Source organism: Heliangelus exortis, chromosome 2 (genome assembly GCF_036169615.1).
Source record: "Heliangelus exortis chromosome 2, bHelExo1.hap1, whole genome shotgun sequence".
Taxonomy (NCBI): Eukaryota; Metazoa; Chordata; class Aves; order Apodiformes; family Trochilidae; genus Heliangelus; species Heliangelus exortis.
In genome coordinates this window covers 109,259,352-109,277,147 of record NC_092423.1, presented here as the reverse complement: position 1 = coordinate 109,277,147, position 17,796 = coordinate 109,259,352, and the positions used below count along the sequence as shown (strand labels likewise).

At 46.3% G+C, this 17,796-nt stretch overlaps 3 protein-coding genes across 6 annotated transcripts in view; 2 read left to right on the top strand and 1 right to left on the bottom strand.

Annotated features, from left to right (window-relative positions):
• PRKDC (protein kinase, DNA-activated, catalytic subunit) overlaps positions 1 to 7,268 on the top strand; it is an 83,827-nt gene extending 76,559 nt beyond the window's left edge. Inside the window, exons 80-86 of the mRNA XM_071737504.1 lie at positions 171 to 263; positions 1,486 to 1,575; positions 2,998 to 3,069; positions 3,156 to 3,357; positions 3,790 to 3,978; positions 4,531 to 4,670; positions 5,725 to 7,268. Of these exons, the coding sequence (XP_071593605.1) occupies positions 171 to 263; positions 1,486 to 1,575; positions 2,998 to 3,069; positions 3,156 to 3,357; positions 3,790 to 3,978; positions 4,531 to 4,670; positions 5,725 to 5,929 (991 nt within the window). The 3' untranslated portion in view covers positions 5,930 to 7,268. The remainder of the gene's footprint in view (positions 1 to 170; positions 264 to 1,485; positions 1,576 to 2,997; positions 3,070 to 3,155; positions 3,358 to 3,789; positions 3,979 to 4,530; positions 4,671 to 5,724) is intronic.
• A 5,862-nt stretch (positions 7,269 to 13,130) lies between these two features.
• CEBPD (CCAAT enhancer binding protein delta) lies at positions 13,131 to 15,389 on the top strand. The gene has a single exon (XM_071737510.1). The coding sequence runs from the start codon at positions 13,146 to 13,148 to the stop codon at positions 14,820 to 14,822; it is 1,677 nt and encodes a 558-aa protein (XP_071593611.1). The 5' UTR covers positions 13,131 to 13,145; the 3' UTR covers positions 14,823 to 15,389.
• A 1,366-nt stretch (positions 15,390 to 16,755) lies between these two features.
• The window catches only part of SPIDR (scaffold protein involved in DNA repair), a 199,435-nt gene continuing 198,394 nt past the window's right edge, over positions 16,756 to 17,796 (bottom strand). For 3 of the 4 annotated variants that reach the window (XM_071737505.1, XM_071737506.1, XM_071737507.1), the window contains exon 20: positions 16,756 to 17,411. In XM_071737505.1, the coding sequence (XP_071593606.1) occupies positions 17,280 to 17,411 (132 nt within the window). In that variant the 3' untranslated portion in view covers positions 16,756 to 17,279. The remainder of the gene's footprint in view (positions 17,412 to 17,796) is intronic. The other variant, XR_011724532.1, reaches the window with a different exon arrangement.

The window sequence follows — 17,796 nt, the reverse complement described above, 5'->3', positions numbered from 1 at the left end:
TTGGGTCGTGACTTAATTTTTTTGTTTTCTTTTCCTGTTTTTCAGAGTATGTTTAAACAGGTAGCTTTTTCTTTTAGCAGACACTAGAATGCATTGCTTCCTCTTTGTGGTGTTCATGTGAAGTTCAACTCTGGGCTACTTGTTCACATCTCTGATTTCTTTTGCTCCAGACTGGGCCTCATCAAGTGGCTGGAAAACACTTGTACTTTAAAAGATTTCCTTAAGAATAGCATGTCTGAAGAGGAAGACATCAACTATAACAGGTGATGGTTGATTTAGTTGTCTGCTCTAGTAGAGACCACTACAAATGGGAGTTTTTGATACTGACAATCTCTTGGCAGCATTTTCTTTTTGTACTTCCTGACCCAAATTAGTAATTGGCAACTGTTTGTTTAATGAGTACCATTGTACCTGGAATATCCTCCACCCAGCTTGTTTAAACACGAGGCTTATAATCACGTGTGACGTCATTATCATCACTATTTCCTTATCAACAGCTTGATTTTACAAGCACAGGATTTTGATCTCTTGATTTGATCAGGCAGGAAATGAACATAGGTCAGAAAGTTGGGGGGTGAGAGGGGGAGAGGAGAGGGGGTGGAGAGGGTCTAGAGCAGAGACAGAGTTATTCAGAACTGGGGTTCAGCAGTGAGTCAGTGACAGGGGAAATTGGCAACAGGTTCAGAAAACACAACTGTGACAGAACACCCTCTCTGACTTCATGCAAATGCTGGGCTTGAATAAATTAGCTTTCTTTCTCTTTATTGTAATTGAAGAATGAACATTTGTAAAATTTATTTAATTCTAGTGTTTCAGCCTTCTTCTGTCCTGGAATTTAGATTTGTGGTGTTATTTACCAACTTTGTTCTTAGTACATAATCTCTGTTAGGGTTTGTCCAAGTGTCGTTATCACCACTTATTTTTACAAGTTCTCTTGTTTATGGGCTGGGTTGGAGGAACCTCCAGTGTGAAGGTTGGACTTCAAAGAGTCCTTATTTCTACAGTCACTTGATTTGTGAACTACGGTTCACTTTTGTGAACATCAGTAGTGTTACCCTAGCCTCAATTCATTGACTGGGAGAGTGCAAGAGAACTTGTATGGAGCCACCTCCTGAAGGGAGAAAATTTCCAGTACACTAAATGTAGAATATCAGTGTCTTTCTGTAAACAGTTAATGATTTATCCCCCAAAATAGCTTTATTTTATTGTTGTATATAGTCTTGGAGATGTCAGATCTTCTGTCAAATATGGCTGAAGTGCACTAAAAGCTGGGGGGAAAGAGGTGGATGTATCAGCACATGCACTGATGGTCTAAGCTTAATTTCCATGGGAAGGCTAAAATTAATGTAGGCTGTAGCTCCCTGATGCTTTCTGTGCATAAAAATCTTGTGGGTCATAGCAGCCCGGACTCAGCTTGCAGATACATGAGGACAGAGTGGTAAGATGATAGAGGGAAATCATCAGCTTTTTTTTTCTTTCCCTTAGCAAAAAAGGACCTCGTGCTACCTATGCTGAGTGGCTATCCAAGATGGGTGGGAAAGCTCAAGGCATCTCCCGATACCATCTTATGTACAGGTAGGTTTTAAAAGATCTTACTGCTTGTAAGATAAAAGAAACCAGGGTGTGCATACGTACACAGTTGTAGAAATTCCAGGAAAAATACCATCTTCACTATATGCTCATTTTTCTGCCTTGTCTTACTGGACATGCTCTGTAGGAGGAGTTTACTGCTGCCAAAATCCCACTAGAGCACAGGAGTTCTTCCAGAAGCTTGCTCCCTGTATCTAGAAGAAGATGCTCCTCTTCAGCTTTTATTTTCTAGTTGTCTTGTTCCTGATTATGCAGCTAGGTAGGCTGCCTTGGTGCCAGAGTGCCTGCTTGAAGTTGGACAGAGGAAGTAATTCACTGAGAGTTTAAGAATATTTGATCATTTAGGTTCCAGCTTGAGCATCCTTTCAAAGGAATTTCTACATCTGGGTAGATCTAGTACTGTAATGGGGGAAGGGAAGTTTCCAGTGCAGCATTTCTGATCAGCTCATAACCTGTCTAAGCAAGCTTATTGATTTTTAAGGGGAAACGTTGAGTTATTTATCTGAGTGCATTAACATTTTTATTCAGACCTGAAATGTGGTTTTGAAGTAAATTCCCACTCACCCCCACTCATCTCTTGTTGGCTTGCACCACAGAGCTGTCCCTGAGTACACAACTCTGCTCCTTTCATCTGAAACTGAACTGGAAGGAGAGCATCCAGTGCATTCCAGCTGCTTACAAGCATTCAGTTTGTAGGACCAGACATGGACTGGTCCAGAGGAATCCCTCTCCCTCCCCAAATACTGCATGGATGTCCTCAGCACCAAAGTTCTGTCACCTCCCCTTGTGCTGCACTACTTTCTAGTGCCAGTGCCACCTCTGCGTGGTGCTGAGACATTTAGCTTCGATATCAGGAAGCACTTCCTCATGGAGAGGGTGATCAGGCATTGGAATGGACTGCCCAGGGAAGTGGTGGAGTCACAATCCCTGGAGGTGTTTAAGGAAAGGCTGGATGTGGCACTTAGTGCAATGGTCTAGACAGTGTGGGAGTGTGGATAGTGTTAGGTGTCACGGTTCATAGGCTGGATTTGATGATCTCAGAGGTCTTTTCCAGCCTCAATAATTCTGTGATTCTGTGATTTTGTTTGGGTTTTAGTCTCTTCCAAGCAGAGAAACAATCCAGCCAAAAGGAGCATAAGTACATTGCTGAATTAAAACTCTAATCCATCTATTTAATCTAGAGGAAACTAGACAAAACTGCATGTGGTTTTGTATTAAGTAATGTCAGACCTAAAAAATAACTGCTTGGGGAAAAAGAGAAAAAGGGAACTAAAAGAGAGAAAAGCTTGCTGTACTGATGGCTGGGATAAGCAAAAGGTGCTAATGTGGTCATGTACACATCCCAACTTTTAATGTTCTGTCTGCTGTTGTTTCAGTAGCTAACATTATTCTTTCCTTAATTTGCAGAAACGCCAGCCGTACAGAAACAGTCATGGCTTTCAGAAGCAGGGAAAGCAGTGTTCCAGAAGACCTGCTGAGGTGAGCATCCTGCTTTTGACTGCACCCTGTGCAATGAAAGTTGGTGTTTTACCTGTATGCAACCAAGTGATTTCTGTTTTGTTAAGGAGAGCCTTTGTGAAAATGAGCACATCTCCCGAAGCCTTCCTGTCCTTGCGCTCCCATTTTGCCAGCTCTCATGCACTGATGTGCATTAGCCACTGGATAGTTGGTATTGGAGACAGACATCTGTCCAACTTCATGATTAACAAGGAGACAGGTGGCATGGTGGGAATAGACTTTGGATATGCATTTGGCTCAGCTACGCAGGTATTTGTTTGGTAATTAATTTGTTTCAGCTTTTGCATTTAATATGTGCAACTACACGTGTGTTCTCGGTAGTAGGTTCAATGCTCCTCGTTTGCAAGCATGCTGGTGCAAAACAATCTTTACAGGTTATTTCTAGTTCATAGAATGTAATCTCTGTTTCCAGATATTCTCAGACAAGCAGAGAGCTAGAGTTTCATAGGGCCCATACAGTGGTGGTCTGTATAGTTCAGCCACACTTTCAGCCACTGCCGCTAAATGTTCATGAGCTCAATGTCACAGCTCTGTCCCATTCCACTGAGTCCCACATTATTTTCAGTGAAGTGACAAAGAGGATTTCAAAGCTTAAAAACAAACACAAACAAAATGTTTCTTATCCTTCTGTTCCAAGGTTTCTTAACTCGTTTTCTTTTGACTGTCCTTCCCCTTGGCTAGTTTTTGGGCGTGCCAGAGTTGATGCCTTTTCGTCTGACTCGCCAGTTCGTTAACCTGATGATGCCAGTGAAGGAGTGGGGTCTCATTTACAGTGTGATGGTGCATGCCCTGAGGGCTTATCGTGGGGATCCTGATCTCCTCATCAGCACAATGGATGTATTTGTAAAAGAGCCTTCTTTGGACTGGAAGGTGGGATTTTTTTTTTTTTCCTCTGATTTTCCTTCACGTGAAAAATCTTAAACTGTTATAAGGATAAAAAAGAGCAAAAGGGAAGTATTTTGTGATGCTCACTCAGTGCTTCTTTTATCTTTCTTTGATTTATTGAATTCTCAGAGAAACTGAACCTAAAGGGTTTAAAATTACAGAATTTGATACTGATGCACAAAGAATTACTGTGTTATCAGTGTACTGCTCTTTATCTGCATGATAATCCTAAAAATGTGTGTCTCTTAATCACATTGTGGCAGCAGCATAAAACTTTTTGAACTTTTACATTCAATCTCCAAAATTCATGTAACACTGTATATATCAAACTAAAAGTTACAGGGAAAAATTCTGAAACTACTTGCACTCCAGTTGTAAATCAAATTATAAGTTACAGGCTAGATTTCACCTCACTACTTTGTAATCCCCTGCATCTGCAGTTAAAAGTCACTGGCTTGAATTGATATGATGTTGCAGCTTAAAGGTATTTTTAATTACATGATTTATGATAAACAAGGCAAATTTTTTTCTCTCTAGAACTTTGAGCAAAGACAGTTGAAAAAAGGAGGCACGTGGATTAAGGAAATAAACACATCTGAAGTAAACTGGTACCCTTTGCAAAAAGTCAGCTACGTCAGAAGAAAGCTCACAGGTGCCAATCCAGCAACCATCACTTGGTAAGATGCTCTCCTTTTGCTTTAAACTGCTCCACTCAGAGTTTTGGCAGTCTCCTGTGTCAGATTTTTGCTCCCTTCAGATAGAATAGATATCTTACAGATTAGAAGGCTAGGAAAAGGGAAGAGGCAGACAGGGCAAACTTTCAACAAACCTCCTGTCAGAATCATTTTGTTCCACATACAAGCTCTCTGAGCCACTCAGCCAGCCAAAACACCAGATATCTCCTCGTGAGTGTTCTTGCTCCAGCTCAGGCCTCCTGAGCAGTTTTACTGTTGCTGGCAGCACACAACATCCCCTCCCTCCTCAGCCTGCTGGTCTGTATGTCTGTCTCCACAGCTTTTAGGCTGTATTTAAATATTAATATTAGTATCTAATTAAATATTAGTATTTAAATCTGTATGCTTCTGCTGTACAGTTGCTTGAAATGGAACCTGAACCAGCTGTATGAGAGGCATTTGGAGGGAAGCTGCTTCCCAAAAACATCACATTCAAATCTGATGGCGTTCTCAGGTTATTTATGTCAGTCCAGTCAAGTCTGGCACAAGCCAGAATGTCTTTAAAGTTCAGTTAAAGTACAATTAATCCCCTCCATCCTCTTTTAAAAAGACACTTTGGATTAATCAAAATAATAATGAAAAGGCAAAGAAAGCAAACCTGTTCTAAAAGCATACAAATACTGAGAAGTGCAGGACTTGGGAGGAGCCCCTTTTGCAGTCAAGGCTGAACTAGAAAAGGCAGAAAAATAGTCCTTGCTGACACAAGTCATCAGGGCAGGTATGGAGTTAACAGCTTGGGTGTGAACTGTTGCATCCTTCTTTCAGCTAGAGACCCTTGAGGAGACTGAAAGATTAATGGTAAATATTCACTAGGAAAGGAGACCTGAAAACACCCACCTTTGCTGGCTAACCTTCTACAGCAATTGAACAGTCTCCACATCTTGAAAAATAAACCTGCATGAGTGGTGTTCAAGTGCTGATTCGTATTTTAAAATCCATCTCAGATTTTCTGCTGGTTTATTTTAGTAAGAGCTTATTTTTGTGTTCACATTCTCAGTGATGAGCTACGCCTGGGCCATGAGAAGTCGCTTTCCTATAATGATTTTGCAGCTGTGGCTCGTGGTAACCCTGATCATAATATCAGAGCCAAAGAGCCAGAGGATGGACTTTCAGAAGAGACCCAAGTGAGATGCCTGATCGATCAAGCAACAGACCCCAATGTTCTTGGCAGAGTCTGGGAAGGATGGGAACCCTGGATGTGAGGGGTCTGGACTGCTCTCTAGAGCTTGGTCTACCAGGAGGAATGTCCCCTAATGCACAGCTGCAACCAGATCAGAATTTTAAAGCCAAAAAGGAAAGAAACTCTCAGCCACTTTTATCATCAGGGGTTAACTTGACTAATGTGGGAATTATATTTTTTTTTTATTAAAGCTGCGTCCAAACAATTATGTTAATATTTTTATATGACTCTGCAACAAAGCAGGTTTATTGTTCTTTTGTTAAAATCAATATAGAAAGAACTGCAGAGGCTAGAGAGCTTAAATACTAACTTGAAAGGCTCTGAGATCACACAGAGGAAAGCACAAATTCATACCCTGTGAACTTGTAGATGTCCTTGTGCTTGTGTCTGTGCTTTTGTCTTTTACAGAGACCTTGATGACAATCAGCTGAAACCATTCTGCAGACATGTTATTTGTAATTAAATCAAGAAGATTTTCTTATCAATAGAAAGAGTAAAACATATGGGAAAATTAAACAGAAAATGGCTTTTAGCTCTAGATGACACCTGAGCTATCTGGATGGTTATTTCATTACTGTATCATGAGAAAGCGACGATGAGATGGTGCCAGTTTGTTCCAGCAGATTGTTTTTTAACAATTAGAGGTTATACTCTGTTATCTATGTCCTTTAGAAGTCTACATTCTTCCTGTTGTGTAAATTCCCAAACAATTTTTTTTGGCCAAAGCCATAAGGAGCCACTGCTGACACAGCAGAGCACTGTGAGCTTCTTGCCATAACTGCACCTCAGCCCAGGAATGGCTTCTGCACTTAGGTGTGTGCTTTATGCCCAGGTTGTGCCAGATGTGGCTCTTCCTCTCTGGCAGCCACTTTTCAGGTAACCTTGGTGGCAAGTGTGGTGCAGGGGAAGAGAGAATTCTCATAAATATTGTTGTGGTTGTTTATTACCCACAGTTCGCTGTAGGAGATTGGTTCCATTGAGGCATTTTAATAATTATCATAAAAGGTGTAATAAAAATTGAGTGTTTGCCCTTCCACTGCCTACAAACTTTCCCTCCTGCCTCTGTGCTGATGGGGCAGTCCCAGTCTCACTGAGGGCCAGGCTGGATCCTTCAGAGGGAAGCCAGAGGAATCTGCCCCCTCCATACAACTCCACAAAAAAAATCAGGGTGGGGAATATTGCTTGCTCAGACCTAATGAGTAAGGGGGCAGATTTTATGTTTTAAATACTTTCTAGCAACAATTACTGTTTAACTTCCGTCATAATAAATATGCTCAATTGTTTGTGAATAGTGTTACAAATCAGGAAATTCAGAATCCTTTTTACTGTGTTTTACTAATTAAAAATATTGTTTGGCTGTATTTTTGTAGAGGAGACATCTATTTGAAAATAAAAATAAACTTCAGATGTATACCTAATTTCAAAAGTTAATTTAGTGCACTTTAATAACAGAAAACATGCACACTTATCCATTTATAGAGATGATAGAGGACAGCAGTGTTTTCATAAGAGTGTGTGATATATTCTATTTTTATATGCACTGGTGTAGGATGTCTTGGTGCATCTTGTTCTTCCACTCTCTGATATCAATAAAGGCAGTGGCACAATGACTAAAGCTTGGCTAGGTGAGGCACTCAGCTTTCACATTGTCACTCTACAAATACAAGAAAGTTAAAACCCAATAAAAAGCCAGATGAAAAGCTTGAGGGGACATTTGGTAATCAAGTGGCTGGTCATACAAGGTGTTTAATTGCACTTTTGGCACATACCTCAGATCTTTACCATGTACTTTGACCCCTACCACAGGGGCCAAAGTTTAGGTTTACAGTTTAACAAGGTTCTTCTCATAGAACTTTTGATACCTTCAGCAACTAGAGATGAATGTGCACAGCAGGGCCTCCCTCCAGCAACACCTGAGGCTTCCTTGGCCTTTCAGAAGAGGCTGGAGCACAGCCCTGCTTTTCCAGGGGAAGAGAGGGGTGGTCAACCCTGCCCTGTGTCCTCCTCTCCAATCAGTCCATAGCAAAAGCCGCTCAGGCCAGGTGTGAAAGCCTTTGAGACAGGTGAAAGTAGCCCTAACAGGGAAACAAAAAAAACAAACAAAAAGCAACTAACCAACCAAAAAAAAAACCAAAAAACAAAAAAAAAACCAAAAACCCAACCCCCCCCAAAAAAAACCAACAAAAACACCCAACCAAACAAAAAAAACTTGGAATGTGTCCAGTACACTTAAAATGGTTAAAAGCTTGGGCTAGACCCTAAAGTAATGGGAAGCTATAATGGGAAGCCTCAGCTACATCAGTCCTAGTAGTGATGTATTTGCCAAGCTCAGGTGTCACCTAAGGGGCAAAGCACAAAGCTCCTGCGTTTTCCTGAGCAGAAACACATCCTGTGCAAAGCACTGCAATTGCTTTAATGGAGCTTTCCCTGTGCATGAGCCTGAAAACTGATCTGCCAAGAGATACTACCAGGGACACGGGCAAGAAAGTAAGAAATTCTTCACACACTGAGAAATTTTTTCCCAGGGGGATGGTGAGACACTGGCACAGGTTGCCCAGGGAAATTGTGGCTTCCCCCTCCCTGGAAGTGTTCAAGGCTGGGTTGGATGGAGCTTTGGTCTAGTGGAAGGTGTCCCTGCCCATGTGTGTGAGTGCTGGAACTAGATGGTCTATTAAAGCCCCTTCCAACCCAAACCATTCAATGGTTCTATGAAAATAACCTCCAACATATGGAAATCCCAGCTGCTGTCCCCAATGCTGGCTGAGGAGTGCTGCTTTCAATAAAGCACAGCAGTTAAATGGGAAGGATGGAGACAGCCCATGGAGCAGCAAGGAAAGTACTGACGCAATGAAAACCTCAAGTTGTTGGGTTCTGTGCTTTATGAGGTGGGTTTGTTTTGCTTCCAGAAAAAAAAATAAGATGCTGTGCAGCTCAGAGTCAGAGACTGCTTCAAGTCTCATGATTCAGCGCAAAACTCAGTAACAATCCACAAGTATGGCAGAATATTTCCCTCTCAGATTAAATAACCAGATGTGCACTATATCTGGAAATTCATTAGTTGCATCTAAAAAGTTACATAAACCATTAGCATACGATCTCAGTAGGGTTTTCTGTAGAATGTGTATAATAATATGAATGTTTAAGCTAGTCCTCACCGTCTCAGGCAATCTTACTATTTCCTTTTAACTGAAAATAATAACAGTGCTGGGTTGGGATGTTGTACAGCTTCCGCACTATTTACAGGTTGGTTTTTGTTTGGGATTTTTTTTTTTCACCTTTTAGATGGGACAGGAGAGGGCAACATTCACTCCACCTGCCTATTAAACTCCTAGTAACTGATACTGTGTGAGATTCCATTCGGTGAGGCAGAAGACTTAGCTCTGAATTTGATCCCATGAATTTTGTTTCTGCAGGAAACTCAGGCAAAACCTGTATTGGGAAAAGATTCAGAAGACAGAGCATCCATGGAAGAGCATGAGTACAAGAGGGGTGCAGGATCTGAGGCATTTTGCTGCTGCAGCACTTGGTCTTTTTGGGAGCTTTGGTACATGGAAGATTTAATTTGGCAGCCACTACCAGGGCTCAAATGCCCACAGGGAAACAGAGCAGAGCTCAAAAGAGCCAAAGAGAAAAATCTCTTTATTTATACCACCGAGTTCTTTGGCCCCTGGAAGTGGGATGGCTGCAGGCTGGATCAGTGCAATGAACTGACCCAGGTGAGCACAAGTGATGAGCAAAATACTGCTACAGCAACCCAAGGTATGGGAGAGACAGGAGCTCTGGCAGAGGTGGGGTGAGGGGGTAGGGAGGGTCCATGCAGCAGACATTCTGCTGGTGAAGGAAAGTAACACCAGCCTCAAGGAGGTACTAGCTTTCCCTAGGAGTCTTTTGGTAGAGTTTTTTTTTTTTTACTCTCCCCAAGTAACTTGCACATCTTTGTCTGCATGTACCCTTCCCTGGTCAGTCCCCTGGTGCTGTTCTGGTAGCTGCTGAATGAAATTATTATTGCATTTCTGCTGCTTCTTGTAGGGACAAGAAGGAGAAAACTATGCATATTACCTCTCCATCTTTCTTCCCCTTGTCATCTGTCCCTCTGTCACCAGCCAGCCAGCCTTTCCCTGTGAAACCCAGTTGCTGCAAGGTGCTTCCCCTGGCCAAGGTGTCCCTCCCACAGTCCTGCTCTGCAACTGCCTTATCCCAGCCCATGGATCTTCCAGGAACCAACATCATTTTGGCACAGCCTCAATCCCATAATTCTGCAAGAGCAGCAAAGGATTGTGTGTGGGCTCCCCAAGAGCAGCCCAGTCTTGCCAGTCTCCCAGCCCCACTGCCCCAAAAAGTCCTGCACGTCTTCCTGGGATCCCAGAGTTGAGCACATTGGGAGGAGGGGGTGGGGGGAATTAAAGCCATGTTGAAGCATTGCCCCCTTTCCTCACCTTCCCTGGATGGCCTGGCCCCCATTTATCAGGGCAAAGTGGGCAGAATTAAAGTGTGGTTTAATCCCTGTGTCTGGAGGTCTTGAGGTCCTGGTGCATCTCTGGGTTTCACAGCCAGCACTCTGGAGTAATTTAAAGTTTTGTCTTTTCTCTGCAAGGGTTTATCAGAGAGGTTTATTGTCTTTTCTCTCCAGGCATAAGCACTCTTCTTTGCTTGATTTGGAGCAGGAACTTCAAACAGGTTTTAGAGAAAATATTCTAAAATCCCGGTGCTCAAAGATTTCTTACTGCCATTTAAAAGTTACTGGAGTCTACAGAGAAGCTGTGATTCAGTGGGTAAGGAGCTTAGCAGGATGGGTGAGGGAATCAAGGGCTTGTCTCTGCTTCACTCGGCATGAAATTATCATGCAAATGGGAACAGATTCAGCTGCTGAGATGCCAGACAAATCCACACCAGGAAACAGTTGTAAATTTAATCTTGCCTTCAGCCCAGGGCTTTGGTAAGTGACAAGTATCACTTAGTCACCTGCTCCCAGATGCTTCACTGCAGGTATGCTGCCACTTCATGCCCCGCAAGGCACATGGGGGAACCCCCCCAAAATGTGCTCCAAAAATCACAAATCTCAGGCTCAGCAACAGGACAACCAACTCACCTTCCAGAGGACAGCTCTAACTACTTGGTTTTGGGGGAGAGATGGTGACAGATCTGGCCACTAGCTCTGAATATGCCCCCAGGTCCTGGTGACACTGTGAGCAAAGCTGCACTCTCCACAACAGGGCAGAGGTGTGACACGGGTGGAAGATGCTGGGCCTTACACAGGGCATCAATGCCCAGCAGGGCTCTGGTCACCAAGGGATTTTTGAGAACCTAACTGCTTTCTGGCAGGGTGCCCAGAAGTGGCCCAAGTGAATCCCATCTCTTTTTTGGGGCAATGTGATGGGTATTAAATGAAATTGCTTGGGCTGGTGCCATTTCACACCAACACCGACTGACGACCACCTGCCCTTTGGGGCCAAGGACTTCAGTAAGCTGAAAGGGCAACACAGTTCCATACACAAGCAGTTAAATGAGATGCTTTCGAAGACAAATAATTATAGTTTTCTGGCAATAACAGGTAAGATGCATCACCCTCCAGCAATCAGCAGACCCTGCTGCAGAGCAAGGTGGGGGGGGAAGAGAGCAGGTTTCTCTGCCTTGCATTTCTGAACCACCCTGCTGTGCTTCCTGCACCCACCTCTCTACACTTCATGAAGAGAAAATAAGCAGCAAGCGAGGGTCACAGCTCCATGCCAGACAGGCAGGCCAAGGGCAGGTGGCTCAGAGTCATGTGGTGTGAATGTACCCCAGTGCTGGAGGGCAGAAAGTGACATGCAAAAATGGCTTTGGGCATTTTATTTTGCTGACAGTGTGGAAAAGGAAAAATTTTTGAAAAAAAAAAGAAAAAAAAAAGAAAAGAAAAGAAAAGAAAAAAAAAAGAAACAAAAAAAGAGAAGAAAACAGAAAAAAAAAAAAAAAAAAAGAAAAAAAGAAAAAGCAGCAACCACTTGTGTCGCTGTCAAGTTCAGTGCTCAGTGCTCACGTAGGTAGAGGTTGTTGCATGCTCAGACCCCTGATGAGCAAATCGAACCAGCTTTATTTAAACCTGACATCTCTGCGGGATTCACTGCAGCGCTGGGGTTAAAAGCCAAGCCGAGCCCCTCCATGTGCAGCCTCACCTGCCAGGCACAGCACAGGCACTCTGAGCCCACGAGCCGTCCCACCGGGAGCTTCCAGCCAAAGGGAGAACTTGTACCAGCGCAGTCCCAACTATTTATGTTAAAACACACACACCCCCCCCTCGATAAACAGCTGCGTTAAGGCAACAGCTGCGGTAGAGGCAGATGGAGCCCTGCCCAGAGCCAGGCAGCAGGCCCGGCATGACCGGCACGTCCCCACAGTCCCCAAAAAGCCACCTCGGAGCGGGACAGCACTCCGCGGGGCACAGCTTCATGCCAGCACTGTCACCTGAGTGCTGGGCTGAAAAAATCGGGGGAGGGGGGGCTAATCTTACCGAAGCGACGTAAATCCAGCCGGGTCTTCTGGAAAAAGAAAAAAAAGAAAAATTAAGAGAAAAAAGAAAAGAAAAGAAAAAAAAAAGAAAAGAAAGAAAAAAAAAAAAAGTAAAAAATTCTACTTTAATATTTATTTAAAGATGTGTGTGTGTGTTTCTCTTGCAATCCAGTCAACGGAGCAGCACCTGGGGGTGAAGACGGGGTTTTAACACTGTTTTATGTGACTGGAAAAACTTCACCTATTTGAAATGACAATATTTTGATTTCTCTGGTACTTGCCAGTTTAATAAGTGTAGTTTATTGAATGCAAGGGGAGGGGGTGCATAATTACTTACGCTAAGTTTTAAAAGAGTCTTAACTTCACGGAGACAGCGTGAAGCAGCTCAACGTGCCTTAAGAGACCCCTTTCCCACTGAAGCATCCTGCAAGAAGAAGCAGACCAAGCGGACACCCTTGGCGAGTGGGTGGATTTCCAACCCCACGGGTGAAGCTGCCCGTGCTCCAGCGGGAGGAGCGAAGCCTCGGGAGGGCGCTCGGGTGATGAGACACGCGTGGGGCGGGCAGCATCTTTCCCCGTACCGCTTCAGCCAAGGCTCTGGCTGGGGAAGTAGGAGCGGGTGGGTGTGTAGGGGAGGAGGGTTCAGCGGGGAGGGGTGGGGGGTGTCAAATGAGCCTTCTCAGCCAGCTTTCTCGTGTGGAAATATGCCAGGAAAAGGGAAAATTAACTCCAAAACGGAGTGCTGGAGGGGCATGGGGGGGTGGGTGCTGGCGTCGGGGCAGCCCTGCCGAGGGGACGAGAGGGTACGGGGAGAAGGCAGGCGCCCGAAGTGTCTCCCCGTACCCTCCCGTCCCCCCGTGGGGGGCCGCCCCCGACCGCGGCCACCCTCCACCGGGAGGTGGCAGCTCTCCGCGGCGGGAGCCCTGCCTCCGCGACCGCGCACCCCACCCGCTCCCGCCCCCGGGTCCCCGGGGGTGCCGGGAACACTCGTTTCCCCGTCATTGGGGCAGGAGGCGGGGCCGGCGCCGTATAAGAAGGGACGGAGCGGGCGTTTCGTTCCCAAGTCCAGAGAAGCCTTGTTCCTATCCCCTCTTCTTTATCGCTCAGCACCGGCGGTGACTCCAGCCCGTATCGGCCCCCTCGGGCAGGCGAGGAGGGGCGAGGGACGCCAGCAGGAGCACCACCACCACTACCACCACCACCAGCAGCGCTACCAGCAGTGCCACCAAACGGGACCACTACCAGCAGCAGCAGCAGCAGCAGCAGCAGCCGCCCCGTCGCTCCCCACCTGCCCCTGGAGGAGGAGGCTGGAGCAGCGATCGTCGCGGAGCGGCGTCTGGTGCCCGCGACCCCAAGACCCTGCGCCGCGGCCCCGCGGTGCCGCGTCCCGCTCACCCATGAGCGCCGCCGCTCTCTACAGCCTGGACTCCCCGGCATGTTATAAGAGCTGGTGCCAGGAGCCCGCCAACTTTTACGACGCCAAGGTGGGCAGCTGCGGAGGGCCGGGTCCCGTCTGCAAGGCAGGGACCCGCGGCGGCTGCGGGATGAGCGGCGAGGAGGCGGGGGGCGGCCTGGGGGGCAGCGGCACCAACCTGGCGGAGCTGAGCGCCGCCGCCCCGGCCATGTACGAGGACGAGAGCGCCATCGACTTCAGCTCCTACATTGACTCCATGTCGGCCGTGCCCAACCTGGAGCTGTGCAACGACGAGCTCTTCGCCGACCTCTTCAACAGCAACCACAAGCCCGAGCGGGGCGGGGACTACGGCGAGTACCTGCCGCCGGGCGGCGGCGCCGGCCGCGACCCCGCCAAGGACCTGGGCGCTGCCATGACCACCCTGCTGGGCGCCGAGCCCCGCACCGCCTCCTCCGCCTCCTCCTCCTCCTCCTCTTCCTCCTCCTCCTCCTTCTCCCGCGGCGCCCTGAAGCAGGAGCCGGACTGGAGCGACAGCGACCTTTCCTCCTCCTTGCTGCCCTCGCAGATCGCCACCTGCGCCCAGACCATCATGAACCTGAGCGGGCAGCCCACGCCCCCCACCTCCCCCGAGCCGCCGGGCAGCAGCTCCCCCTCCAGCTGCAGCACCCGCTCCCCGGGACCCGCCGGGGGATCCTCCGGGACGGGGCAAGGGGTCCCGCAGCCGCCGGCCGCCGGCGGGAAGGAGCGCGGCGGGAAGAAGTGCGTGGACAGGTTTAGCCCCGAGTACCGGCAGCGTCGGGAGCGCAACAACATCGCGGTGCGCAAGAGTCGCGACAAGGCGAAGCGGCGCAACCAGGAGATGCAGCAGAAGCTGCTGGAGCTCTCGGCCGAGAACGAGAAGCTGCACAAGAAGATCGAGCAGCTCACCAGGGACTTGACCAGCCTCCGGCACTTCTTTAAGCAGCTGCCCAGCGCCTCCTTCCTGCAGCCCGGCACGGGCACCGACTGCCGGTAACCGGGGGGGAACGGGACAGAGAGACGGACTCCGGGAGACTGTGGAAAAATACCTCAGAGGGCCGGGCCGAACCGGACTAGACAGGGCAAGGCCGGGCCGAGCCGAGCCTTTGCCTGGGCCGGGCCAGGAGCGGGGAGGAAGCGCGAAGCCGCGGCGGGACCCTCCGGCCCGCGGCCGCTTTTCTGGATGTTGTAGCGACGTGGGGCGATGCCTGGGTCTTTCACCACGAAACTTGCAAAAAAAAAAAAAAAAAAAAAAAAAAAAGAAAAAAGAAAGGAAAAAAGCTAAATAAAAGCTAAATACCTTTTTTTTTTTTTTTTTTTTTCTTGTTTTCATTGTTTTTCTCTCCCCTTAAATTATTTTTGTAATGGTAGTTCTCGTCTTTTCTACACTTCGCTCATACCGATGCAGCTATGGTACATCTGTTAAAATGATTCAAAAAAACCCATGTATTTTAGACAGTAGGATGAAAAAGAAAAAAACCAAAAGACTGAGCATGCTCGACCTTTTATATCAATTTTTACAGCATTTCTAAGAATAAAAAAAAAAAAAGCATTCTAAAATCAACACTGCTCTCGTTTCCTCTGTGTCCTGCAAGCAGCGGCGGGGGAAGTTGGGCGTCCCAGGAGCTGCTGTCGCCTGTACGGGACGTAAGGGGGGGGGGGGGGAAGGTAAGGGCGACACACGCTGAAACACGGCTCGGAGTGGGGTGGGGGGTGGGAGCATCATGTGTGAGGAGAAGCCAGGGGGTGAGGTGCACTGAGAAGTGTATTTTGTTTTTTTTTCCTAAAGCAGCCCAAAGGTGGGAGTAACCGGGACTCCTGCACACGTGGTGGTGACAGGCGGCTTCACCCCAGGGAGCTGCAGGGCTGTGCCGGGATGCTGAGTCAGATGCTGGGGCCGAGCAGCAGTTCCACGGCAAAGGGGGCTCTTCCAGAAACACTGCAATATTTACATTATAATAATAAAATATCCGCACAAGTACAGGAACACCGCTAGTTACAATTCCTGCTAAAAAAACCCTCCAAGCAGTCTGGGCAAAGCTGCGGTCCTGCGGAGGAGACAGCCCCCGGGTCCTTCACCTGGCGGGGCAGCGCTGGCCGCTTGCATTGACCACAGCCGGGGAAAGTTGAGGGCAGGCAACAGTCTCCGGCTGCGGGAATATATCACGACAGGTTAGGATAACTTGTCTGGGTTTTGAGAGCGCACGCATAAAGATGTCAATGCCTGCGGGGCACTGGCGGGACGGGAAAACCATCATCAGTCAGTGCGTTCTGAGGGACAGACCCCTTGCAGGTGTTGAAGGGGCCGCTCTGGTTCCATACAGGGCAGCATCCTGGGGGCTGGAACAGGCTGACCGTCCCCTTCCTCCTTCCAAGGAGGCAGATAAGGAGACTGAAAGATTTGGAGGGGGTAAGAAAGGGAAATTCAAAAGCTGGGTCATTCCTGTTGTAATCGTGATGCCTGTTAGAATTTCCACTATCGGTCTTGGCTGCAGGAATGATTTCTGTAGCAACCAGTTTGCTGTTCCTGTTCTGCTGGATGATCATACAGGACCTGTGCAAAACTTCCTCCTGCTCTGAGTCATAAGGGGTTTAAAAATACCGTGAAAGGGGAAAAAAGAAAAAAAAAATCTAATCTCTGACTGAACTCCTAGTCTAATTCTTGTATCTCAAATAATGCACACATAGGAATATTTTGGCGTTATTTATCTGATCTGTAATCCATGTGCCTGTACAGTCAGGGTGAGGATGGCTACATGGCCTACAAAGCAGTGTCCTCGCTACACCTCATAAAAATCTATATAATGAAATGTCCGCCTTGTGGGAAGCTACAGATAACATGGTGCTTCTATGCTGAGTGACTAATTAGCTGTAAAACATTAACTTTATATATGCTTGACACTTCAAAATATCAGCTTTGTTCAAATCTCTGTCTTTATAACATTTATTGCAAGGTGATAACAAACATTACAACTCAGAATTTGTGCACAGCGCAGTGTTTCGCAGTCGGTGGTTTGTCTGAAATCTGCTGATACAACTCAGCTTAGACAGATGTTCGCTGCCTATAGCAAGGTATTTATTACGAAAATATCAGTAAAATAATAACCCATCAACACACAATATATACAATATTAAAAAAAAATTTACAACCATTCAAAACCTCCAGTAAAGAGATGTTTATATACATAAGTGGCAACCATGCCAAAGAACTGCATCCTTAAATTCTGAACTGATCCAACAAGTAAAGAGTTCAGAAAGTTGAACAGTTTGTTGTTTTTTTGGTTTTTTTTTTTTTTCAAAAGATTTTTCCAGCACAGTGTGCTTTCTAAATCACAGTTTTAATAAACTATCTTGGTACTTATCACACTTGCATTACACATTATCTGTAGCACAAGTTAGCAGATAACCAGATTACAAAGTCCACAGATACTACAGAAGGTGACCAGAGTTCAGCTCAGTGTCTTGCTGCTGCTTCCAGAAGAACAATTTCCTCCAGTCCGACAGAGTCGGGGTGGCTGGTTATGAAGTGGACGTAGCAGTTCAATAACTCCACCTCCTTTCCCAGCACGCTCTGCACCTCATAACTCTGCAGTGATAAAAGCATGTTGATTAAAACAAACAGTCCTGGACATTTTGTTCTAAACAGCAATCGGCTTGGAAGATGCAGAGTTGTGAGGTCCTCTTCCAGAGACAATTTTTTTTTTTTTTTTTTTTTTTAAGGACTCGAAAAGAAAGGTGCATAAAAACTGATGGAAAAAATTAATAATTTGATTTTCAATAATTATATCTTACTTCTGCTTAAACTGCTGCTTGTCTAGCAGGCTCAAAAAAATAAACGACTAAAAAAAACCAAAACAAAAAACACTATGACTTTGAACTCAGTTTACTGAAGCATACCCTCCACGTGCTCCCTTTACATAGCTTTCTAACACCAGTAGGATTCCACATCTGCTAGCAATGTGTATATATAC